Source organism: Antedon bifida, chromosome 2 (genome assembly GCF_963402885.1).
Source record: "Antedon bifida chromosome 2, ecAntBifi1.1, whole genome shotgun sequence".
Taxonomy (NCBI): domain Eukaryota; kingdom Metazoa; phylum Echinodermata; class Crinoidea; order Comatulida; family Antedonidae; genus Antedon; species Antedon bifida.
Genome location: NC_136227.1, coordinates 36,578,933 through 36,606,065, shown reverse-complemented (window position 1 = coordinate 36,606,065; position 27,133 = coordinate 36,578,933). Strand labels below are relative to the sequence as shown.

General features: G+C 31.4%; 1 protein-coding gene and 1 pseudogene across 4 annotated transcripts; one reads left to right on the top strand and one right to left on the bottom strand.

Moving 5' to 3' along the window:
• Nucleotides 1-98: 98 nt before the first annotated feature.
• On the bottom strand, nucleotides 99-21,245 carry LOC144834949 (arf-GAP with coiled-coil, ANK repeat and PH domain-containing protein 2-like). Of its 4 annotated transcripts, none has more exons than XR_013611025.1 (28): nucleotides 21,046-21,245; nucleotides 20,567-20,624; nucleotides 20,188-20,246; nucleotides 19,402-19,462; nucleotides 17,450-17,503; nucleotides 16,667-16,725; nucleotides 15,095-15,278; nucleotides 13,989-14,033; nucleotides 13,547-13,642; nucleotides 13,370-13,444; nucleotides 12,937-13,031; nucleotides 12,753-12,804; nucleotides 11,948-12,048; nucleotides 11,748-11,859; nucleotides 10,681-10,745; nucleotides 10,466-10,527; nucleotides 10,187-10,320; nucleotides 9,761-9,852; nucleotides 9,410-9,528; nucleotides 8,534-8,605; nucleotides 8,240-8,343; nucleotides 7,844-7,960; nucleotides 7,503-7,612; nucleotides 7,340-7,400; nucleotides 4,483-4,532; nucleotides 4,303-4,361; nucleotides 2,618-3,899; nucleotides 99-233 (listed from the first exon to the last, which is right to left on the bottom strand). XR_013611025.1 is itself a non-coding variant. In XM_078689947.1 (27 exons), the coding sequence occupies exons 1-27, from the start codon at nucleotides 21,096-21,098 to the stop codon at nucleotides 3,790-3,792; spliced, it is 2,259 nt and encodes a 752-aa protein (XP_078546073.1). In that variant the 5' UTR covers nucleotides 21,099-21,245; the 3' UTR covers nucleotides 1,847-3,789. The 4 variants fall into 4 exon arrangements, 1 of the variants encoding a protein (XP_078546073.1); XR_013611024.1 differs by having other exon boundaries at nucleotides 99-274; nucleotides 2,652-3,899; XR_013611026.1 differs by having other exon boundaries at nucleotides 99-274; nucleotides 2,652-3,899; nucleotides 10,466-10,521.
• Nucleotides 18,495-18,615, top strand: LOC144836379 (5S ribosomal RNA; annotated as a pseudogene).
• Nucleotides 21,246-27,133: the final 5,888 nt, after the last annotated feature.

Genomic DNA, 27,133 nt, shown 5'->3' with positions numbered 1-27,133 from the left:
ATTAAACCATCCTGTTTTCATTCACTGAGACGAATAAATAATAGCACGACGCGTGTTCAAATTAATTTTAACTATTATATTAATTTTTCACTCATTACATTTAAAGACTTGGTAAACTATGGTAGACGTTATACTTAACTACAGTATTACAGTTATTTAACGTTTTCCATCAGTAAGTAATTATTAATAAGTCATTACATCACAATTATTGTTTGTGCTTTGATATTACAGCACTTCCAATGGTATGCTTTGGCCTTATTCATAAAACCTGAACCTCTTAACTTTAATTTAAAGATGTTTACTCGGAGAGTTTTAATATATTACCAGTCTGCAGTCCATGGGTTGTTGCTGTTAATATTGTAGTTTTGTCTATTCGAAAGAGCTTTTTATGTTATATTTTGTGTATATTGTACATTGATTACGAAATAAAGAATAAATGAATGATTGAAAATATATCATCATTGACTTAAAAAACGTGGTATTAAATTGGTTAGTTAAATTGGCACACTTGAAAGAACAGAATGGAATGAATATATATATAAGTTACACTAAGTGTTAGATATGAAACAGTAGAAAGCATGTGGATTGCATAATTCCAGCATAATCTATTTGCTGTTATGGTTATCTGTGATCGCATCTAATAACGCCATATTTGAACATAACATTACACTGTACTGGGTGAACGAACTATTACTGAACCAACTGTATGTACATAAGCTAAGCTTGTTTAGATACGGTTTTTTCGCACCATATAAGGAGATTCAGTCAACATTCACATTGAGGGTTGTTGCACTCTTACTTCTAACCCTCAGCCACACCCCACCCCCTTCACCCATCAGCACCTTTATATTACCAAAAAAAATAAGATCACTCTCACGTCTGTACTCAAAATCATTAAACCATCCTGTTTTCATTCACTGAGACGAATAAATAATAGCACGACGCGTGTTCAAATTAATTTTAACTATTATATTTTCACTCACGAGTAAATAAATAAATTAAATGCAAATTCTTACCTATCTGCTGACAATACGTTGATCAGGAATGTTCATAGACACAGCGGAGACTAAACCTTCCCTTCGTTATATAAACGTACAAGTAATAATATTGCGTCCGAAGTTCATTATTATAATAGCTCCTAATGTCATCTTGAGTGGCTTCATCGCCTGTTAATATAAACACATTATAATTTATGATAGCAGAGTGAAAGTCATGATTTAAAGAAAGCGGACAACATGTTTTATGTATAAGAAGAGAAACGCTTTTTTCTTCATTGCAGAGAATGTCTAAAATGGTACGATTTTAGATCTGCACTGTGAAACCCAATTACGCATAAATCGGATAGATTTCAATTATTTAATTCACATTTATTTACTCATCCTTTATAAATATAGTTTCATATCATAAATGATGGCAAGGATCCTGCATAGAGAAGTTTACACTTCTGTTTTCGCAGGAACCATTTGTCCAGAGGTTCAGCAACTTCTCTGATCCCACTCACTCAGCTGTCTTTCTGATTTCGAAAGGAACACGGAGTCAACGAACTTATGCACATATGTTTTCTGACAAATAAATTATTAACTTGATTTTAACCGAGCTGGGGCGGATCTAGAACGATTTTGAGAGGGATGGTGAAAACGAAGCGAAGACTGGGGAAAGCTAGACTCTGAGGGACGGGGGTCACAGGGCCATCGGTAATCGAAGAAACTAATAAGCCTAAATAATTTGTTTTCTCCTTCTAGTTTCTCTTTCGTTTTCCTCTTTCTCTCTCTCTCTCTTTATTTTTTTTGCTGGAGGTGGGGCTTTGGTCCCGTTCAATCACAAATTTGTTTATGCATAACTTCAATTTCTTTTATTAAATTTTCAAGTTTTATACACAATTATAATTTAATATTATGTTAAATTGAGGTTAAATTATAAGCAATTAAGTTAAATAAAATCATACAGCTGGATCGTAATAACGCGTAGTAGACATAGGTTACTATAATATAAGCAGTATCGAATAAAGAAGAGTATAAGTTGCATTCAACGACCATATGCATAGCCTCTAAATATCATTTTTCAAATGATTCAACTTAAATAAGATACGCTTTGTAAAAAATATAAATAATCAATAAATAAATTCAATAATCACAATTTAACGGACTACTAGTACTTGATAATGATGAGGACAACTGATTCAAAACAATTATAAAATTATTTAAATCATAATTGGGCCTAAGCACAATCAATCAACAATATTCTACCGTCCATTACGTTAGTTGGTGGGTATAGGATAGGCCAGATATAATTCGATCGGCATACAGGCTACCTTGTGGAAGTGGGGGAAACATTAAGTAAAAATTAAACTGAAATTACGGTAAGTAATGTCATCATTTTGAAAGAAATAAAACATACAATATAGCATTTCAGTATTGCGTACCTTGCGTATATATTAAAAACAACCTTTTAACCTAGAAATAATGAAAGTACTGTATACTATAACCCATTACATTTAAAGACTTGGTAAACTATGGTAGACGTTATACTTAACTACAGTATTACAGTTATTTAACGTTTTCCATCAGTAAGTAATTATTAATAAGTCATTACATCACAATTATTGTTTGTGCAGCACTTCCAATGGTATGCTTTGGCCTTATTCATAAAACCTGAACCTCTTAACTTAAATTTAAAGATGTTTACTCCGTCTGCAGTCCATGGGTTGTTGCTGTTGTTTTAATATTGTAGCTTTTTATGTTATATTTTGTGTATATTGTACATTGATTACAAAATAAAGAATAAATGAATGATTGAAAATATATCATCATTGACTTAAAAAACGTGGTATTAAATTGGTTAGTTAAATTGGCACACTTGAAAGAACAGAATGGAATGAATATATATATATAAGTTACACTAAGTGTTAGATATGAAACAGTAGAAAGCATGTGGACTTAGATTGCATAATTCCAGCATAATCTATTTGCTGTGATGGTTATCTGTGATCGCATCTAATAACGCCATATTTGAACATAACATTACACTGTACTGGGTGAACGAACTATTACTGAACCAACTGTATGTACATAAGCTAAGCTTGTTTAGATACGGTTTTTTCGCACCATATAAGGAGATTCAGTCAACATTCAAACAATACACTCTGTACATTAACAGAGTACATACGCCTCATGGGTTAGTGTTATTGTCTGTATTCTTAAGTGTTGCTGAATAATTCTCCTGCAGCCTGAGTTTAGTAAACAGTTTTAGTAAACAATCAATTACTCACACTACAATTTATATCTGTATGTTTTAGGATAATTTAATAATATTTATATTGTTAACTTGTTGCTTTAAGAATTCATTTATTAAAACAATGACATCTCACTATTTTAAATCATCACAATGATAATATCATAATAATGATAATAATTAGTACAAATTAATATGCATCCTTGCACATATATAAAAATAACAAACAAAATACTTAAAGCTTCAATATTTTTAAATACATCTGGATATCAAAAATAGTCCAATCAACCACTTTAATGATAAACCATCACTGGGGTCAGTCAGTGGATAGTAATAAACACCCACAATATACCCCAAATTCAATACCCCACTGCACCAATTCAATAATGCACCATACCCATATTATGGATATCTAAACGCAACCATTTCAGTGATGCATCTTAGATATGTAATCATATTTCATTTCACAAACCACCGGAATATCTCAACCCCACTTATTCTAACCCACTGTTAGTCTGTACACAGTATATCACCACCTGTTAATGTCGGGTACACGGTTTATACAGTACTTTCTACATTGTTGCCACTTTGATTTCTGTTCAATTTATCTGGATTGTTGGTAGCCATGTTGGTGAAATCTCGAAACACATCCTGAAATGTCTCATCTCCTAAAATATTAATTGCAAAGTATATCAAATACAAATATATCAGAGTTATTTGTCAGATTGAAATAGTTCCTTCTTTAGCAATAATAGATTTTTAGTAGAATATTATTTATTATATGGTGATAAGTGAATGACTTAATGATTTGATTGTGTAATCTCACTCTTCACTATACAAATATTAAGGTATAATTAACCTCTCGTTAATTTTAACCTGTAGTACTAATATAATTTGCGTGTATTGTAATATGTTTACATAGATCAATAATGTTGTTATCTACCAATAAATAAATGCAGGTTAGAAAAATAGTTGAGAATTCCAATCAACTAACACAAAACAAGCAATATCGTCCAAAGCAAGCATATTTTGGGCTAAGTCAAAACATTTTTGTGTTGGCCATTATCATACCTTGATTGCCATAGTCTGCAGACTCCTTCATTTCTTTGTTAAGTTTTTCAAGACGTAATCTGTAATAATATTTTCCAAAAAACAAGAAAAACAAAAAAGATAGATTGAGAGATAATAATATTTTTGATGATTGCTCACTCAAAAAACAAGAGTTTATACAATAAACACATTACTACTCACAGTGTAACAATATCTGCATTGGCTTTATCTATCGATATTGATAGAACATTCTGGAACAAAAATAAATACAATATTCATAATTCTATATTTTTTCTGGGTATCAATAAATGATTGTTAAAATGAATTAAAGAAGAAAATTAAACTTATATTTCCTAACAATTCACAGGATAGTTAGATGATAATAATGATTTCATTCAATTTGGTAAATAAAATGTAAAGAGTATAATGATATTGATTAATATCTTTTCAATTATGTTCATTTTTTTTTCAGATTTTCAAAAGTTGACATGCTCTAATTCAAATAGATCCTTTAGGTTAAGTTTAGTTTCAGATTGACATTAAGCAAATGTTATGCTTCACAAACGTATGACATTTTAGTTAAAACTATAGAACTAAAGCCACATTCCATGTACATCCAAATACATTTAATTTGGGAAACAAAGCATGCTACACTATCACATGTGAGATGAATATGCTGAAGCAATTCAATGTAGCAATGCAAGTATGTTACACTATCACATGTGAGATGAATATAACATGCTAAAGCAATCCAATGTAGCAATGCAAGCATGTTACACTATCACATGTGAGATGAATATGCTGAAGCAATCCAATGTAGCAATGCAAGCATGTTACACTATCACATGTGAGATGAATATAACATGCTGAAGCAATCCAATGTAGCAAGCATGTTACACTATCACATGTGAGATGAATATATGCTGAAGCAATTCAATGTAGCAATGCAAGTATGTTACACTATCACATGTGAGATGAATATAACATGCTGAAGCAATCCAATGTAGCAATGCAAGCATGTTACACTATCACATGTGAGATAAATATATGCTGAAGCAATCCAATGTAACAATGCAAGCATGTTACACTATCACATGTGAGATGAATATATGCTGAAGCAATCCAATGTAGCAATGCAAGCATGTTACACTATCACATGTGAGATGAATATGCTGAAGCAATCCAATGTAGCAATTCAAGCATGTTACACTATCACATGTGAGGTAAATATATGCTGAAGCAATCCAATGTAGCAATGCAAGCATGTTACACTATCACATGTGAGATAAATATATGCTGAAGCAATCCAATGTAGCAATGCAAGCATGTTACACTATCACATGTGAGATAAATATAACATGCTGAAGCAATCCAATGTAGCAATGCAAGCATGTTACACTATCACATGTGAGATAAATATAACATGCTGAAGCAATCCAATGTAGCAATGCAAGCATGTTACACTATCACATGTGAGATGAATATAACATGCTGAAGCAATCCAATGTAGCAATGCAAGCATGTTACACTATCACATGTGAGATGAATATAACATGCTGAAGCAATCCAATGTAGCAATGCAAGCATGTTACACTATCACATGTGAGATGAATATAACATGCTGAAGCAATCCAATGTAGCAATGCAAGCATGTTACACTATCACATGTGAGATAAATATATGCTGAAGCAATCCAATGTAACAATGCAAGCATGTTACACTATCACATGTGAGATGAATATATGCTGAAGCAATCCAATGTAGCAATGCAAGCATGTTACACTATCACATGTGAGATGAATATGCTGAAGCAATCCAATGTAGCAATTCAAGCATGTTACACTATCACATGTGAGGTAAATATATGCTGAAGCAATCCAATGTAGCAATGCAAGCATGTTACACTATCACATGTGAGATAAATATATGCTGAAGCAATCCAATGTAGCAATGCAAGCATGTTACACTATCACATGTGAGATAAATATAACATGCTGAAGCAATCCAATGTAGCAATGCAAGCATGTTACACTATCACATGTGAGATAAATATAACATGCTGAAGCAATCCAATGTAGCAATGCAAGCATGTTACACTATCACATGTGAGATGAATATAACATGCTGAAGCAATCCAATGTAGCAATGCAAGCATGTTACACTATCACATGTGAGATGAATATAACATGCTGAAGCAATCCAATGTAGCAATGCAAGCATGTTACACTATCACATGTGAGATGAATATAACATGCTGAAGCAATCCAATGTAGCAATGCAAGCATGTTACACTATCACATGTGAGATAAATATATGCTGAAGCAATCCAATGTAACAATGCAAGCATGCTTCACTATCACATGTGAGATGAATATATGCTGAAGCAATCCAATGTAGCAAGCATGTTACACTATCACATGTGAGATGAATTTATTATGCTATGCTCTGGGCCTTGAAACTTATTGGCTAGTAAACGGGTCATCAAGGTAAAAACAAGACATATTATCCACCCTCTTTCCTTGTGTTCATGATTTAAATCTATGTCACACAGGTTAAGAAAAAAATATTTTCATTCTTTTAATAGCACTGTCAACATGCAAATACAATCAAACCAATGTTCCATTTAATACTAAAATTAAACAATGATTAAACACATTAGTATAGATTTAGTGCATTTAAAAAAAAAGAAAAAACTTCCACTGAAGCATTCTTACTATAAATTATAACTACTCTCTATTGAACTCCTAAATGAAGAAAACAATATTGAAACTATGATATAGCCTATTGTGGGGTGATACTGTATAACATTATTACTGCTCTAAGGTTGTAGCATTTTGACCTAAAATGCATTGCTATGTTCGTACATACAAGGTATTGTCATAACAATATTTCACACAGCCATACATATTTGTTTCACAATTGCCACTTATACAGTGAGAAATATATGTGAGCATGCTTCATGAAGTGTGCTATAAATGACAATTACTGAAGTGATACTTGAGTGAATGAAATAAATTAGTTTTGAACAGAATGTGTTGTTGATGTTGGAGTGACATACCTTTCCGTCATTGTCTTTAATATCTTGATCAGCACCACGTTTTAACAGCAAGCACACAAATCTAGAACAAATACAATAATAATTCATGACTTTGTTTTAATTGTTGAAACAATAATTCTTATATGATATTCTTTGGTAGAAAGTAAGATAACAAGTGACATACCCAGTATATCCTTTGCTTGTAGCTATGTGTAGAGCTGTTCTACCATTGGCATCCTGTGAATTCACTTTGGAACCATTTAATAACAAGAATTCCACAGTTGTAAGAAAACCCTGCAAAATATACTTCATGTTAATATAAGTTTTCTAGCTTGCATTTTAATTTTTTTTATTTATATACTGGTAAATATTCATATTGCATGTGATCTTTTATTCTTTCATTAATACAGCTGTCTTTATATTTGTAACAATTTTACATTATAATGTCATTCTTTCAACAAAAAATTATTATATCATTTATTTAGTATATCAATGTTATTAAGACAAAAAAAGAGATGAACTCACCCCAGATACTGCTTCATGTAATGGGGTAGTGGTTGAATCACTTGGAATTGTGGGATTGATTTTACCTCCTTGTGCTAAAGCCTCTAAAGCCAGTGAAACATTTCCAAGCCCAGAAGCCTGTTGTTGAATTGATAATGACAACAAGATATAATGTTTTATTCCAATATATAATAGAAAATTGATCTTTATATATTATAAATAGTAAGATTCAGGACAGATTTTAGTAATGGAATTTATAAATCATTGCTTTATCTTTCAACAGAAATATGAGAATAAGCATTAGTCATGATAATCAAAACACTTTTATCTTCTGTACTTAAAATACAAAGTATATCAGCTAAAATGTGAAGATACTGCCTGATGTTTCAGTAATGTTGCAAGCAATAAACTACAAACCCTAATTAAGCGAGAACTAGCATCCAGCGTCTTCCAATCTTTTACTTTTTCTGGAGGAGGTTCATCAAGGATTTCTGCATCTGAGTTATCACTATCATTATCATCTGTAGAAAAAACATAAATAAATTATATTACATCTAATTTTTTCTTGAAAAAATGTTTCTATATAATTCCATTTCAAATAATAGTTTACTGATGAAGTTACAGGCTCAGCATATAAAGTTGTTATTAAGCCCATAATGTTTCATATATATCACACACCACTTAATTACACAAACAATGCATGGTACTTACCAACTAAATTGGAAGTAGGAATGCCCACAGCTGCTAAAGTTTCTGCACTCAATCCACTACACAGTGATGAGGCTATAACAAATTGAAAACATACCACAGTCTGATTAAGCACAACCATTCAATATTACAAATTATTGCACTCAATCCAATACACAGTGATGAGGCTATGAACAAATGAAAACATACCACAGTCTGATTAAGCACAAGCATTCAATATTACAAATTATTGCACTCAATCCAATACACAGTGATGAGGCTATGAACAAATGAAAACATACCACAGTCTGATTAAGCACAACCATTCAATATTACAAATTATTGCACTCAATCCACTACACAGTGATGAGGCTATGAACAAATGAAAACATACCACAGTCTGATTAAGCACAACCATTCAATATTACAAATTATTGCACTCAATCCACTACACAGTGATGAGGCTATGAACAAATGAAAACATACCACAGTCTGATTAAGCACAACCATTCAATATTACAAATTATTGCACTCAATCCAATACACAGTGATGAGGCTATGAACAAATGAAAACATACCACAGTCTGATTAAGCACAACCATTCAATATTACAAATTATTGCACTCAATCCAATACACAGTGATGAGGCTATGAACAAATGAAAACATACCACAGTCTGATTAAGCACAACCATTCAATATTACAAATTATTGCACTCAATCCACTACACAGTGATGAGGCTATGAACAAATGAAAACATACCACAGTCTGATTAAGCACAACCATTCAATATTACAAATTATTGCTACAATTTTTTTTTAAGTAGCCCTCATTTACTTTTTGAGTTTGTGTGTGTGTGTGTATACTATGTATTATTTACTGTTACAGAGTTAGTTATACCTGAATGTTTATGTGTTAATGTGCGCCTTTTCAGTGTACCACTTTGCGGGCTTTCTGGTTCCTCGGAAACATACTTTCTGTTAATATACTTATCTTTAATCCAGGTAGTTCGCACTGAACTGTAAACACAAGAAACACATAACAATATTTACAGACAAAAAAAAAATCACATTAAAAATCAAAATTGAAATGAACACCAAACTCTCAATTGGTAATAAACAAAGACAACCCAATTTTACAAATTATGAGATGTGAAATTATGAAATTAATGAGAATTTTAACATATGAAACTACATCATAATGAAACAAGATGTGAAAACATTGACAGCTAATAATTAAAATAATTCTTACTGTAAACATGCAGGCTTTGCTCTAGTAACTGTAACATCAGCATTAGCTTCATATATACTGTTTGTTACAATATTACCCAACTGGTCCATAACCTAAGAAAACATTTGAACTAATCAATTCTGTCAACATTCTAACATCATGCAAAAAAACTATAAAAAAATGCATGGTTATCTTTGAATGGTTGAGAATGACTTTTGTAACTTTTTGCTTTCATTGTGAAAATTTGAAAATTGACAAATGAGAAAATAGAAATGCTTGAAAATATCTCTCATTTGATAAATACTAAAAAATGATGATGGTTAAAACCCACCACCATGCGCAGATAGCATTCTTAATACTAATACCACATAATACTTTCAATTTGGTTTTTATAGGTGAATTGTGTACTTAAACACAGCTAAGTGGTAATAAAGACACTATAATTACCTTAAGTGTTTCTGGTTCCCAAGCATCTAGAGTGAGTGACCGTACTTTACTAATGTGAACACCAAGACTTCTATGTACACCGGAACATTCAATACACAGCGTTATTCCTAGATTTATACTAGCCCATGTGGGATCTACAAATCAAATGAACTGATACATTCATATCAACAATATAATGAGTTCATCATCATTTATTCTGTTACTATGAAAAGCAAAGAATACCATTTATATTGGTTTGTTATTAAGCAATATCTAATGACCATGCATAATAGAACCTACCTTTATTCATACAATCACAGCATACTTCGTTACCAGGTATACCCTGTACTGTACTTCTGAAACTTGACAAAACAAATTACCAATAATAATTATTTTCAGATTATATCACAATCTTCCACTTTTTCACCAAATGAATGAATGTACAAATATGAACTCATTTCTTTCTTTCAGGAAGTAGAAATAAAATTGATAATATAAGATTTAAATTTACATACCTAACTTTTCTTGTAGATTTCTCTGAAACAGAATTTACAGGTTGAGAAGCAGAAACAGTGTGCGTCTGTCAAAAAAACAACAAATGATAAGAAGGTTTTTGTCTAGGTGCAATCATTAGATGCTACTAATATTCAGGCATGTGCAGTATTCACGTACCAGTGTGGCAGATGTGTGAATAAGTTTAACTATAGTTTATTAACCGTCTTTAAAGAGGATCACCCATGCAGGTCTACATTTTTAACTAATATCAAGGGGTCCTCTGGGAGTTAAAGATACCAGTGTGGTTTCACTAAAAGGTGTTAGTAGGGCTTGTCAGGCATGTGTAGCCATACCATTGTGGCAGATGTATACTATGTTTCACTATAGTGTTAATAGGGCTTGTCAGGCATGTGCAGCCATACCATTGTGGCAGATGTATACTATGTTTCACTATAGTATTAATAGGGCTTGTCAGGCATGTGTAGCCATACCATTGTGGCAGATGTATACTATGTTTCACTATAGTGTTAATAGGGCTTGTCAGGCATGTGCAGCCATACCATTGTGGCAGATGTATACTATGTTTCACTATAGTGTTAATAGGGCTTGTCAGGCATGTGCAGCCATACCATTGTGGCAGATGTATACTATGTTTCACTATAGTGTTAATAGGGCTTGTCAGGCATGTGCAGCCATACCATTGTGGCAGATGTATACTATGTTTCACTATAGTGTTAATAGGGCTTGTCAGGCATGTGCAGCCATACCATTGTGGCAGATGTATACTATGTTTCACTATAGTGTTAATAGGGCTTGTCAGGCATGTGTAGCCATACCATTGTGGCAGATGTATACTATGTTTCACTATAGTGTTAATAGGGCTTGTCAGGCATGTGCAGCCATACCATTGTGGCAGATGTATACTATGTTTCACTATAGTGTTAATAGGGCTTGTCAGGCATGTGCAGCCATACCATTGTGGCAGATGTATACTATGTTTCACTATAGTGTTAATAGGGCTTGTCAGGCATGTGTAGCCATACCATTGTGGCAGATGTATACTATGTTTCACTATAGTGTTTCTTACATTTTTATTTACTTTGGTTGGGCCAACACTGAAAGCGGAATTGATTCCTTCTGCAAAAGCAGTAGACCATTTCTTTCTGATATTCTCACTGTCTGCCTGCAGAGCAATTGTTCTAAATAACAAAAACAATTATTTTAGTTAAAAGGGGCGATTACTCACTTTATTTTGCTCAATTCTTAGAAAAATTGAATAAAACTCACTTTCCAGGTAATACAACATCAAAACAAAATCTTCTTTCAGTTTCATCAGAAAATTTGACGGTACACAATCTTAGGTCCTCAACAGCTATTGTACAATCATCCTGTAAAATTATGATAAAAAGAAATACAGTAGATTGTATTTCCATGCAAAGTTCCACAATGGGCTTGATTTCATATTGTCATTCTATTTGTCTAAAGATATGCGATTAGTTAGAAACAGATATAGTTAAATTGAAACCAGTAATGGATATTGAGTAGTGGACATAGAAACGGTAAATCAGATAGTTTTATTTATTTGTTTCCTAAAGGCAGAAACCATATGCTGTGAATAAAATTCAAAGTAATAAAATGTTTGAAGATTCAAAGTGTACCGAAGTGACACAGGTTTCCAGATGCATTTGAAGTAGGTTTGTCTGATTTGTCAATATACTGTTAGGGCATCTAAAGCACTAGTTTATTTCCCCTTTACAAAGTTGAAACCGCATCATCTTTATCAAAAAAGGCAGAATCTTTATTTAAAAGAAATTATCACATAATTCGATTTCTAAAGAAAACCGTCTATAAATCAGATAGTAATTGTTTCCCTAAAGCTTTATTCAGAATTTAAAACTCAATTTGTTTTTATTTATTTCCAACCTAACAAACCAAAATGAAAGTGGCCACTTACAGCAGGATTGAATACTAACTAACACACTGTAATAATGGCAATCATAGTCATTTTGTCTACTGAAATACTCAGAAAGCACACACATAAGACTGTATATTACACACATAAGACTGTATATTACACACATAAGACAATTACCTTGGATCTTTTTTGATATACGAGCTGATTATTTCTTAATGTGAACCACCTTCTGTAAATTTAATAAATTATTTTACAAATTATTTCAATAATTAAATGATGTAAATTTGTCTTCTGTTATATATAAATTGTAGACCTTATAGATACTGTACAAAAATGATTTTGAAATAAAATGAACTTTGACCTGTGCCATGACTTGAAAGCATTGTTTGCTCGTTTGTATAGATACCCTTCCATATCAATCGACTCCCATCCATGTGGGTTGTTCCATATTTCATTCTATCAAGTACAATTACATTCATTATTAGTGTTCATACAAACTAAAAAATTAACTGAAAACTTCACCATTGAATAATAACTAGGAGTGAGAATAGGCTAAAACCCAGATTCTGCACTCACTCCATATAATGGAGTAGTTTTGTTTCATAATTAAACATTACAGTCATAATTAAAAAGTAAAATACAGGAGGCAATGTTTAATACTTTCTATTGAGTTGAGTTTTTGTTTCATAATGAAAAATTACAGGAGAAAATGTCATATATTTCAAGTTCAACATGTTTGAATATCTTTTATACTATGTACAATATAGTTAAGTAAACGGAAATAAAACAATTACCAAATTTTCAACCATTGAATGACTTCTTTCCATATCTCTTTGACATTCTAAGTTTTCCTTAGCAACTGTATCCAACTAAATGAAATGAGATGTACAATTATGACAACATCTAAACAATACCTAATTAGAATTTAATATGTCATTAAAGTAAAAGTGTGAAATAAATGATAATTTTACCTTAACTGCCAGTTGTTTAAGCTGAGGTTGTCTGTCTTTTAATAAATCATAACCTTGATGAAAATAGGTAAACTGTGCATGCATAAATGACATCATCTGTTAAAAAATAAATTAAAATATATTTATGAAATAAATAAAAAATGATATTTAAAATGAAAGCTACAAATATTGAAATGAAACAAGAGTATGATCAGGAATCATGGGGAAAGGTAATTCTATTGTCTTACCTATTTACTCTTAATCATCTCACAAATTACAATTGCAACATACAGTATACAAACAATGTATCACACTATTTGACAAGAATAATGATTACTATGTAATTAATACACCAAATTGGATCAAACATTGCGGTAATTCTTATTAGTTTTACTATAAACATTCAATACAATGTGATATCATCACATCACAGATTGTCAGACTCATGAATGGTTTTACATACATTATTAAGAACCTCATGCCTCTTGGCTGCTTGGATCATGTTCAACTAAAGACAAAAAAGACAGAATTCAATTTTAAAAACATATCAGCTTACTACAGATCTACATCATATAAATACAAATAACAACGCTTCTTTTGTTATAGATATTTAAAACAATTGGAAGTATAAAATGTTCACTGTAATATAAATTTATTGAGATTTATGAAACCAGGATTGTTGTATTATTGTATGCTTGGTTTTAATACAAACAATGTGAGTTTATACTTTATTTATAAAGATAGAATTAAACTGAAATGCAGTAAGTCTGAAGAGACTGAATGACCACCAATGGCCAAAACTGTACATTAGACAACATGGACTTGTGCATTTCATCAGATAGGTGTGATGACTGTAAATTATTTTCATATTGTTATTCATACACAAACCTCATTCATGTACTGATTATTATTTTCTCACAAATTGGATATGATGAGATTTACACTGAATTCATTAAAGTAAACACAATCTTAAAATGTCATTAGGAATCAGTTGTTGAACACTCTGTGTGCAATAAAAAAGCTTTAAAACTATGTCATGTTGTACTCTGTGTCCACACACATTCCCATTGAGCTCTGTGAATACACTCTTGAAAATTCTTGAAACTTTAATGAGATATAAAACATTTCATGCTGTACTTTATCTGATGTCTGTGTCCACACACATTCCCATTGAGCTCTGTCTCTTGGAACATGACTTACTGTCATATAAACTATGTCATGTTATTTCTTTCTTTTTACAATAAAACAATCATATCCTTTTCTGTGAATACATTCTAAAAAATTCTATAAACTTAAATGACATATCAACTTGTACACTTTCAATTCGTTGTATCGTATTATATCATTTTATATCTTATTGCTTAATATGTAAGACATATGTATTTTATACATTTTTATCCAAAATAATAAACAATATTGTTTGGTATGATAATCATGTGTACAACATTTTTTAAAAATATTTTCCATCCAGTAACTAACACTCAGATGTTTTGTTAATGTTTTCATGCATTTTATTATAAATAGTTTTACAGTGAGATGTTAATTTTATAAAAAGACCGACAAGCATACCTCTTTAACATAGTCCAATGCAGTATGAGCAAATGCTGTTCTAGTAGCGGTGAGTATATTGCCAGTCTCTTCAGCTTCCATTGGCTTTGAACGTGATACTTGTGCATTCTTGTTTAATGACGTATCAAAATCTTCACTTATCCTATAAAAAGCTCTCTTTGTATCTTTTACTTTCTTCAAATCACTATAATAAGACAAATTGTATACTACTTTATTCTCAATAGTATTGCCCAGTTAGTATTGGCACATTTGGTTAGTAAACAATATTTACTGGTTAAAGTGTATTATAACATTATTTCTGTTTTTCAGGCAATACATGCATCATGTATTGCCTGAAAAACAATGGCAGAAATAAAAGGGTTAGGGTTAGGGTTAGGCATGTATTGCCTAAAAAACAATGGCAGAAATAAAAGGGTTAGGGTTAGGCATGTATTGCCTGAAAATCAATGGCAGAAATAAAAGCCACTTTGCTAAAAAGGAAATGGTAGTACAGGGAGCGGTTGTTGGTAAAGGGTGTGTTATAAAGTAGCTAATATGTACAGGAAAGTATATAATCCTCCTATAAACAATACTATACACTAATTTCCAAATTTGTAAAGTTAATGGCCCATGAGTCGACATTTCTGTAAAAAGGTATTAGCTTTGTTGATCTGAACCAGTTCCATATAAATGTCAGCCTCAAGACAACTGGAATCAATTAGAAAGAAGACAATTGTGGACATTTTTAATATTGTTTGGGCATCAAAGTATTATAATTTTATGGGGATCACAGCTTTATTTAACCTCAATTAAATCATATTAAAACTACTAAAAAAACACACATCAAGAATTTCTTTTTAAAAAATCCTATAAAAACTGTTCATGAATAAATGTATTCTCCTTAAACAAAGATATTTTCTATTAATAAGTTCCTTTAGAAAATGGAAAATATATTTTTAACTTTTTATTATAACATTAACAATAATGTTGGTTTTAAGTATAAAATGACTAGACGGAGTAATGATGCACAAAAATAACTAATTGTGTTCAAAATCAATTTTTGGAAATTTATGACATTACATTAAATTTTACAGTGAGATATTTTTAAAATTAACTGTTTCACTGAACCAGCAAGGAACAATACATTCGTATTGTATACATTTAAACAATTTCATTTGTACCTTGTTGTTAAAATGACAATAAATAATATCGTATCTTAATATCGTATCATATTAAAACATGTTTATATTATGCTTATCCAAACAAAAACAAGCAAGCATTAAACTAATCGTCCACAATATAACTTAAGCCTAAATGGAACAATACATTTATATTGTATACATTTAAAACATGTTTATATTATGCTTATCCAAACAAAAACAAGCAAGCATTAAACTAATCATCCACAATATAACTTAAGCCTAACCTAGAAATGTGATTTACAAGTAGAAACTAAATATTATTGGTAGCTATACATCCTACCTACTCAATTGATAGGTTGTACATAACAGTACAAAGGTAACAAAGTCTACTTAACCTGAAATCTAAAGTAAACAACTAAGTTTCAGAAATTGACATAACTGTTGAGCTTACCCTTTGATAAATTCTGAATACGATTTGCACACTGTTCTATTTGCCTGATCAATTAGTATCTAAAAAAAAGTTTAATCAGTATAAAATATTTGTTTGTTTGTTGTGCTAACAATCATTAATATTATACTAATCTATCTGCTTAGTACCTTTTCACACTCATTAATATTATACTAATCTATCTGCTTAGTACCTTTTCACACTCATTAATATTATACTAATCTATCTGCTTAGTACCTTTTCACACTCATTAATATTATACTAATCTATCTGCTTAGTACCTTTTCGCACTTCATAATATGAATTGTTCAATTCATTTTAATTGATTGTTTATTGGTATTCTATTTGCAATTTTATATCTCAAGTCCAATAAATACTGTAGTTTATAATATCACTTTTGGCTATTGTAAAGCACAATGGTGCTTTATAATTTAATAATAAAAATTCTTTTAATAGGTGAAAATGTTGATGGGTCATGCATTAAACATGCTAATAATAATGGAACTTTTATGTTTTAAGCTTGGTTCCTACTAGGAGGCAACACAAATTGACCATGAATTGACCAATGAGATTGAGACATCACAGTATTGGCCAAATTGTATATTCACTGTGAATTGGTCATAAAACAAGAATCAAGAAGTTATATATTATAGTATACTATCATGCAAATTTATCATCATTTGAAAATGTCATAAAACTCTAAAAACCACTAATCTGTCCGTTTATGCCTTGGTAGCAATGACTAATAATATTTGTGAATACATATAAAAGAGATTGTAAACTTACTGAATGGTATGACTGAACGTCCTTCAGAGACTGAATGAACTTTTTAAAATAATCCTATAACAACAATTTGACAACATGCTTAATACTTAAAAACATTATGATTAACTTAGATGTCATAGAATGAATGTAGTTTAAGAAATATAGTGTTAATAATGGATTAAATTTCAATCTTCAAATTCACACTACAAAATGACATATGATCTAATGTTCAAGAGTACATTATCAGTATAGTGTTCAAGAGTACATTATCAGTCTAGTGTTCAAGAGTACATTATCAGTCTAGTGTTCAAGAGTACATTATCAGTCTAGTGTTCAAGAACACATTATCAGTCTAGTGTTCAAGAGAACATTATCAGTCTAGTGTTCAAGAGTACATTATTAGTCTAGTGTTCAAAAGTACATTTAATTATCAGTCTAGTGTTCAAGAGTACATTATTAATCTAGTGTTAAAGAGTACATTATCAGTCTAGTGTTCAAGAGTACATTATCAGTCTAGTATTCAAGAGTACATTATCAGTCTAGTGTTCAAGAACACATTATCAGTCTAGTGTTCAAGAGTACATTATCAATCTAGTGTTTAAGAGTACATTATCAGTCTAGTGTTCAAGAACACATTATCAGTCTAGTGTTCAAGAGTACATTATCAATCTAGTGTTTAAGAGTACATTCTCAGTCTAGTGTTCAAGAGTACATTATCAGTCTAGTGTTCAAGAGTACATTATCAGTCTAGTGTTTAAGAGTACATTATCAGTATAGTGTTCAAGAGCACATTATCAGTCTAGTGTTCAAGAACACATTATCAATCTAGTGTTTAAGAGTACATTATCAGTCTAGTGTTCAAGAGTACATTATCAGTCTAGTGTTCAAGAGTACATTATCAGTCTAGTGTTCAAGAGTACATTATCAGTTTAGTGTTCAAGAACACATTATCAATCTAGTGTTTAAGAGTACATTATCAGTCTAGTGTTCAAGAGTACATTATCAGTCTAGTGTTCAAGAGTACATTATCAGTCTAGTGTTCAAGAGCACATTATCATATTATATTATATACGGCCATACTGCGTTGAAACACTGGTTCTCGTCAGATCACCGAAGTTAAGCAACGTTGGGCCCGGTTGCGTTCTGGATGGGAGACCGTCTAGAAATAGCGGCGGGTGCTGTATATACACCAGAGAGTGATGGTGTAATGGTAATATCGGACTAGCATGTGATAGGCATGGGTTCGAGGTTATCTGTACCATACTAATTGCATCCTTAGGCAAGATGCTTTACTCTCATTGCCTCATCCTTCGGATGGGATGTAAAGCCGTTGGTCCCGTGTACTTAACAGTGCACATTAAAGAACTTGGTACACTATTCGAAAAGAGTAGGGGATCGTCTCCTGGTGTGCTGATCTGGTAGGCGCTGCACTGCTGGCTGCCGTGGGTCCGTGGAGGGCCTAATCCGAATTTCCTCAGTTTCCAGTAAAATTTGAGGACCAGTAATAATACATTTAACATTTAACATCAGTCTAGTGATTCAAGAACACATTATCAGTCTAGTGTTCAAGAGTACATTATCAGTCTAGTGTTCAAGAGTACATTATCAGTCTAGTGTTCAAAAGTACATTATCAGTCTAGTGTTCAAGAGCACATTATCAGTCTAGTGTTCAAGAGTACATTATCAGTCTAGTGTTCAAGAGTACATTATCAGTCTAGTGTTCAAGAGTACATTATCAGTCTAGTGTTCAAGAGTACATTGTCAGTCTAGTGTTCAAGAGTACATTATCAGTCTAGTGTTCAAGAGTACATTATTAGTCTAGTGTTCAAGATACATTATCAGTGAGTGTTCATTGCATGAACATTGAAAGTCATGCTTGTATTTAAACAGGACACATAATCCAGAAACTTTATCATAGTATGCAATTCCAATTTTTATCAATGTCTTTCAAAGAATATTAATATGTAACTAACCTCAACTAATTGATCATTTTGGAAATGTTTTCGAACATCATTCATTCCAGAAATAAAAGTACTGGTGAAAAACATATATATATATATATATATCAGTATCATTTTCATTCAATTAAAAATGAAATCAAAAATAATGAATACACTTAATAATAATAATGCCAACACTATCAGCAATAACTACAAAACTGTCAATGTCAAAATCCTTTCACACATGGTCAGTTCAAAGAAAATTTTACAATATTTAAATAATAATTGAATTCTAAAATCAAAGATACATTAGAAAATCTGTTATACAACCTTTTCTGCAAATGTCAAAGTTCATACTCGTTGGTAATAAGAGTTATTTCTACAATAAACTTTTGGACATTGCAAAACAAGTAATGTAAAGCTATTTATAGCCAGAGATACTGTACATGTTAATGACAAGTAATGATTTAATGCTAATGGCAAACAATAGCTGGTTATTTTCACTGTTGGTAGGGTTTGATCTTTACATGCAGCAGCAGAGCTTAAAGCAAACAGTAACTTCAAGCACGTACTAAGTATATTTTTGATAATTCACAATACAGTTTAGTATTAGGGTTTATAACGCACCACAGTATCTTTTCCATCATCTTGAAATATGCATCACACATATTAAGATTATTATTTAAATTGTGATTACACAGACAATATTCATTATTTAGGTAATTGATAAATTAGTATTAATTTGTTTTAACCTATATCAAATGAACTTTCAATGTTTTAATAATGATGCACAAAGTGTGATCATGTTGAAAGACTTACCCTGTGGCAACATTGTAAACTTTTCCTGCATCTACCATGGCTGAACATAACTTGACAAGCTAAATCAAAGTTATTGTTAAATAATTGAGATACAATCTAATATTAAAAAAACAAGTTTTGCATCAACAGCAACAACATATGATTTACAAATATAGACCTTTTTAGATAAAATTCTGGTAGAAGAAAAATAATATAATTTAAATTACAAAATTAGAATGTTTTATAACATAGGCTACTTTGATTGATAATATTTTGTGTCATAAAAACCCTACGGGCATTACTATAGATATAGATAGGTAGGAACAATTAAAACCAAAATGTGCATTGCAAACAACTAAGCAGTTTATTTCAGAGAAATCATTGAAGTGAGAAAGTTTACCTTTTCAAGTTTAATTTCCAAATCAAATATATCAAGTTCCACATCCTCCAATGAAGCCCTATATTAGAATTAAATGAATGAATGAATGTAAAAATAGACCCTAAAACTAAGACTAACTAAGCTAGATAGTATGGCATTTTTGCATAGCCTACTAGGCCCTAGTATTGCTATTTAAAAAAAAAACCTCATCCAAACAACTAAATGCTATCTTGGTAGTAAATACAGTATCATGTATACCAGCATGTGCTACTGTTACTGTTAGTGTTACTGTTAGACAAGTAGAGCTTATTAGGCCTACTACTAGCTAGGCTAGGGCCTAGGCCTAGAGACCTATATACGTTTTGAGGCCTGGGATAGCATAGCCAGCTGGTCAGCCTAGGCCGGTGACCGCCTAGCTAGGGCTAGGCCTAGGCCTAGCTAGATAGAAAAGGGCAATTTATTAATTGATGCAAATCTACATACAAACAGATATTACTTACCGAAACCTTGGAGAATCCTTTAGGCATTCATCAAATGAAATATTAGGCTTCATGACTAAAGTAAATTAACACAACACAGGAAAACACATATTTAACAATGATAATAAACTAGCCTAAGCTTACAGCTAGCAAAAAAACTGCAGTAGCCGTTCGGAACACTACTCCTTCCGCCACACACAGCTGTAAATCTCGCCTTTTCAATTCCGATTCCGAGAGAGGCTAGGCTAATAAGAAGCCACCTATTTCCGTTTTAGTTATTGCCACGGCTGCCGTGTATATCCGACGTAATTGAATTTAAATAATAAATGTTTGATTGATGATGTGAATTTTCCATTTTTTTATCTTTAATTAAATATGTTATTGCATCATTATGATAACTGTATTTACTAATAGAATTGTTAACAGATTGTTATTGAATGATTGAAGCAACTTTAGTATTCTCTGAGATATTTTAAAGTCATTAAATAATTTTACTTTCCCCATGCATGATTTCCATGAGTTGGCGCTGTTTTAACTGTGGATCGATGGGTTTTAGAATCATATTTTTTATTCTTGTAATATTATAGGCCTTAGATTAAACAACGGTGAACAAAATATAGGATTTGTTGTTTTTTGTTTATAGTTTTAATAACGTACCAGTAGTAGGCCTACTGGCAAATGTAATGTTGCCGGCCATGTACGCCGGCAGTCAATTGGAACCAAACGCATCAATTTAAAGTCGTTCATAAACTAATTAAAATGGATTATAAACCCTAAAGCAGCATTATTATGTTACAATGAGAGGAGACACTACATACGTTATAATATTAAAATGTTCCCACTCTGAACAGTCCTTGTCACATCTATCTTACGTAATTCGTATCTCTAAAGATATTGAATTAATTACAGGTAATGACATTAATTCAAGTGACTTATCGTCAAGTATCTGCTTAAAGTAGAAGTGTAATTATATCATTATTGGTTGGTGTCCATAATTGATCCGTATATTAGTTGCATGATTTTATCCGATGTCGTATAAAATAACCACTCTAGTAAAATGACGTCATTTGTCGAGATCATATCTTTGGGAATACTGTACACCGACGTGTTAAAAGTATGCCTACACATTGAATAGTTATGTGAAAATTAAAAAATCAAAATTACTAATTTGTATATTGATATAATAACTGCTTAGTATAAGCTTATTATTTGACTGTAAAAAACACACATGCCCTCCGGTATAATGTAATCGTATAAGAAAAAAGAAAAAATAACATTCAAACTCTACCTCTCTTGAATGAATAAACTGAATACTCTGTGCATGTTATTATTCTAGAACAGTTACGTCACAAATAAACACCCAGTCCCATAGAGGATGACATAAAACCATCTTACTTGTGCACATCATTATCATCCCGGTCTGGAGAGACAGAGCTGACGCTGTCTGTCTGTCTGTCTGTCCCCGCCGCCAACCAGTTCCCTCACCTTACTTACATCATCAATATTCACGTCAAGTATATAATTATTCACAAAAACAAGAATGAATGATGTGTGAAAAATATTGATTATTGTAAAATTTACAAGAATGTCAACATGAATGTTTCACACAAACAAAACATAATATTCATAATAAACACGTTTTCTTTGTTGTCGATTTGTATGTCATTGTCGTTTATACCATATATTAGACGCAAGAAGAATTATTTTCCATGCATGCAGTAGACATAGCCTGTGCGGATATTTTTAAAGTAGATTATCTTAGATGAATATTATGAAATCCATTACTAGATCGTATCGAAATACACTAAATGAATAAAGGTGAATTAATTATATTTCTATTTTAGGTGGTAATTCTTAGAAACTCAAGTACATCATTTAAACAATAATAATAATAACAATAATATATATCACAAATCGTAACATTCTAAAAAGTAAAAATGATATATTATAAAGGGGGTTACATGGCAATTGCTACGTTTCCTTTGTATTCAAAAGCATAAAAATAAAGTGTGTTTAACAGATGTATGGAATTAACATCTGCTTTATATGTTTTTGTTAAACATGGTATATATATCATACTCCATGCATGGCTTATTTATTAATCTTACAAATTATTCTAATAAGATCCATTCATGTAAGTGACGAACAAAGAATTGTTCTAAAAACCCCTTTGTTTTTTTTACATGATTTTAAGTAATTCTTTTACTGAAATTATCTAGAAACACTACCATTTAGCATAACTACGGTAAATTATGAATAGATATGATATCATAACAGAACAGCACAATTGCATTGGTTTGAGTTGAGCTACTGAGTAAAATAGTTATAATAAATATTCATTTTAAATTGTGTTTAATGTTATAGATCATACACTTGAGCAAAAGTCGGTTAATTATGTTTCTTGGACATAACACCTTTTGGAAGGATCTGATTTGAATCCCTTGCCAAAAGACTATCAACTGAAATATTTAAATGAGCAACTTCAATACGCATTGGTGGAATGATAAGAGAATAACAACAACAATAAAAAAAATCTTTGCAGTGTGCCAAAGAAAGATATTTCCCATTGGATTCAATACGCCGCAGTTTAAAACAAATAACTAGGTTTCTATAACTTGTTTGAATCACTGGAGCAAAGCAGGTGGTTTATTAGTTATGTTATTGTAGAAACGTTGCATATAGCAGCCTAGATTCTGTTTAATTATTGTGTATCGTACGTTGTTAAGAACAGTGTTCTTCCAAATATTCATAAATAAATTATTTTTCTTTCAAAATTGTGGTCAATTTAAATGCAAACATATTGTAACCCATTCCAGTTGTCTTGCAAGTCATAAATCTTCCTAAAATAGGCTTTACAATCAAAATAAAAACTGTATCTATAGGGCCTTCGGAGAGAAAACACGTCGAGTAATTCTCTGACAGTCGTCTATCAGAACAAACGATATATGCATTTCATTTTAATGTTAAATGCATACTGGTACTTATCAATACAACAAAGTATTAAACACTGGAATTTTATTTTCTTATGTGTGAATGGCATGTTTTTGTCCTGCTGTGGAATTAATAAACGTATTTGAAGGTAGTTCGAAATGCCGTTGTTCTTTTTTTCCTTCTTAGCCTATTTATGATATAAACTTCAGCCTAAAAAACAATTTGTTACTTTTTGTTCATTTCTTTTTAAAATAAAGTCTGATTACTCTACAACAAGTGTAGTCTACTTGAGTAACACGCCAAACAAAGTTGTCAAAACAAGAAATTCACTGGTATGCACTGTATTGATATCTACAAACGTGTTGGTTGGGAAAGACTCGATCGTCATTGATCTGCAGAATCCACCTTTGACAGCTTCACTTGTAGCCAAACATTATTTTCTTATCATTCTAGTATCAATAGATATTTATATTATATGAATAAAAAATAGTATTCATGCTGGAAGCAAAATACGTCAAATAATGTGACGTATACCAATCATCAAATGTGACATCTAACTAATTTCTTTTATACTTTAATTACATTTGCCTGGAAGCAATTGCCCTGGTGCAATATTCTGTATAATCAAACGAGATGTTCGGTAATGGCCATGTTTCTTGTGTTTAACTTTGATAATTGCTCAAAATGTTGCAAATTAATCAGCATCTTATGGGTTACAATGTGCGTGACTTTGTTACAGATTAACACATATAAACAAAAAAAGGAATATCATTTAAATAAAAAACGTAGTTTGTCAGTGGGATTCATGTGGGGACATTTTTACTTATTTCCGTTTTGTGAACATTTCATTTGGTTATGACATTGAACAATCTATAGCATTTAGTTGGCAATCTTCTTACACCATCAGTAGTATAACCTACAGGTATATTGCAAATTCATACTTTGACTTCACGTACATTTCCATTTTCTAGAACCAACAAAATTCCTCTTCCTCGGAATAAACCCCACATATAGATTTGGAGAAAGGAGAATTACTCTAGCAAGCCCCCTACCCTATAATACGTACAAAAGGAGTCACATTCGCCACATTCTGGTCTAAGAACATATTCTTTCTTTGACAAAATATTAGATGATTTAATACATTGGGATCCATTTGGCATGGGTGAATCTTGAGATACAGAATCAACATGGTAGTACCATGGTCACCATGGAATATTAGGCCTACATTTACGTTGAATGAGTGAATACACAGGTGATGAATTTGACATATGGATCAGGTGAATCAACGATATAAAACCAAAAGACCAGGACAGAAAGATACTACTGGCTTGCCGCCGATACATGTACGGCGGCACAAAGCGTTTGTTCTAGAAAGTTCATAGTGAAGCAGGTACACCAAGTTGATCTCTAGTGAATCTGTTGATTGTTTCCCGAGTAATCACGATTAACATAAACCAAAGGATTAGTTTTCATGTGGTGTTCAAGTAGAAGAAGAAGAGTATAAAACCATTCTCATAGTTCACTCATCATCACTGACAAGATAATCATTTCTAATAATGTTCGATGAAACAGTACGGTACGTAAATGGCAACTAATTGATATTAACACTGTCGGTGTTAAAATGAGATTAACCTTCGGTTTATAATAAAGTACTCATCTTAGTCAGGTATTATAAGTACCATTCAAATCTTAGCGTATGTTAGCCTATTCTATGTGTAAAACGTTCATATTCTTCAAAAGGTCTGGAGAATTCTAACTCAACACGTTATGTATTCGTGAAGAGAAAAAAATAACACCGAAAAACAAATATTTACAATAATATAATGATTGCACTTGAAATATTATTTAGGATGATCCTTAATTATACATTATATTTCAGTTAAGGTAACGCGAACGATGGAATTGAGTTTCACAAGCTATAGACAAAAACAAAATACGACTAAACCTCTCTTATTTCATTAATAATTGTATAAGTAGATCACGTCCTGATATACAATACGAATGAATTTCACTCGCCATCGAGTATAACATTTCACATTAAATCTAGGGTTATTTGATAGAGCTGACTCGATCGTCCTACGCCACAATAGCTTGGTTACCTCTTATTAATCCCAATCATTTTTTCCGAAAAATAAGAAATGTTTAAAAAACAAAAGAAATATACAGTAGTAAATTAAATATATATATATCTATATATTGTAAAGAAGACATTGCTCAGATTAAATAAGTGGTAATACTTTTTTTCAGAGATATCATATTAAATTAAGTGTATGCCGTAAAGTTTATAGTTATCTTTTACCTTTTATTTTACGACGAATAGCCTACATTTTATAAACTCCCTCCTCATAAGTTGAAGAGTCATTTTTTATGATTAAGTTTGAAGCCGAACAAGTTTCATTATCTCTTACTTAAAAACAAATCATGGAATGTCTGGATTAAAAAGAAGGTGTAGTTAAAATTATATTTCAAGTCATATTGAATGTCTTTTAACATATCACATAACAATAAATAGCGTCAAGCTAAACAAAAAAGTAAATCAAGAATTGATGAGATATATGACGAGAGGAACATAGAATCCTTTATTTAATGGTCGTTTGCATGACAACATATAATGACACTAAGGCAAAACATCAAAATACCATGGATACATACTTTGCACATTAGGCCTATGTTAATCAAAAATATAAGTAGATAAAAAAAAACAAGAAACCAAGATTCTCTCCGTTGGCCTGATACGGTATAGTTAAAACGCCCACATTGTAACAATGTTCAAAACACTTTATATACAATGTGTTTATCTTATATAACATTTTTAAATTGATTTAATTTATAATCTTGATTTATGCTACGATAATAGATCAATGTGTATTCACGGTTGAAAATCCCATAAAAACAATGCAAAGCTTTACAGTTGACTGACAGTGACGTCATATTAATATCCTGCAAATGAAATGCCGGTATGGCAAGTTATTATATTATTATTATTTAACTTTGAGTAACAGGATATTGCTTTTATTTCTCGTTTATTGCTGAAAGGATCGATTACATAAAATAGATGAGTAAACGTAATATAGATCAATCAGGAGCTGTAGCAGTATCATAAAAATCAAAGACACTATATGGACAGTGGTGGTAGTGGTCATATTGAACAGCAACAGGATGGACTATCGGTATATTA

Bases quoted from the DNA above. Each gene is read 5' to 3' on its own strand.
- LOC144834949 (XM_078689947.1), bottom strand. From the start codon at position 21,098: ATGAAGCCTAATATTTCATTTGATGAATGCCTAAAGGATTCTCCAAGG. The intron at 16,726-17,449 runs GTAAGTTTACAA...ACTTTTTTTTAG, and splicing joins ACGTTCAGTCATACCATTCA to ATACTAATTGATCAGGCAAA. The intron at 10,528-10,680 runs GTATGTAAATTT...TGTTTTGTCAAG, and splicing joins AAATCTACAAGAAAAGTTAG to TTTCAGAAGTACAGTACAGG.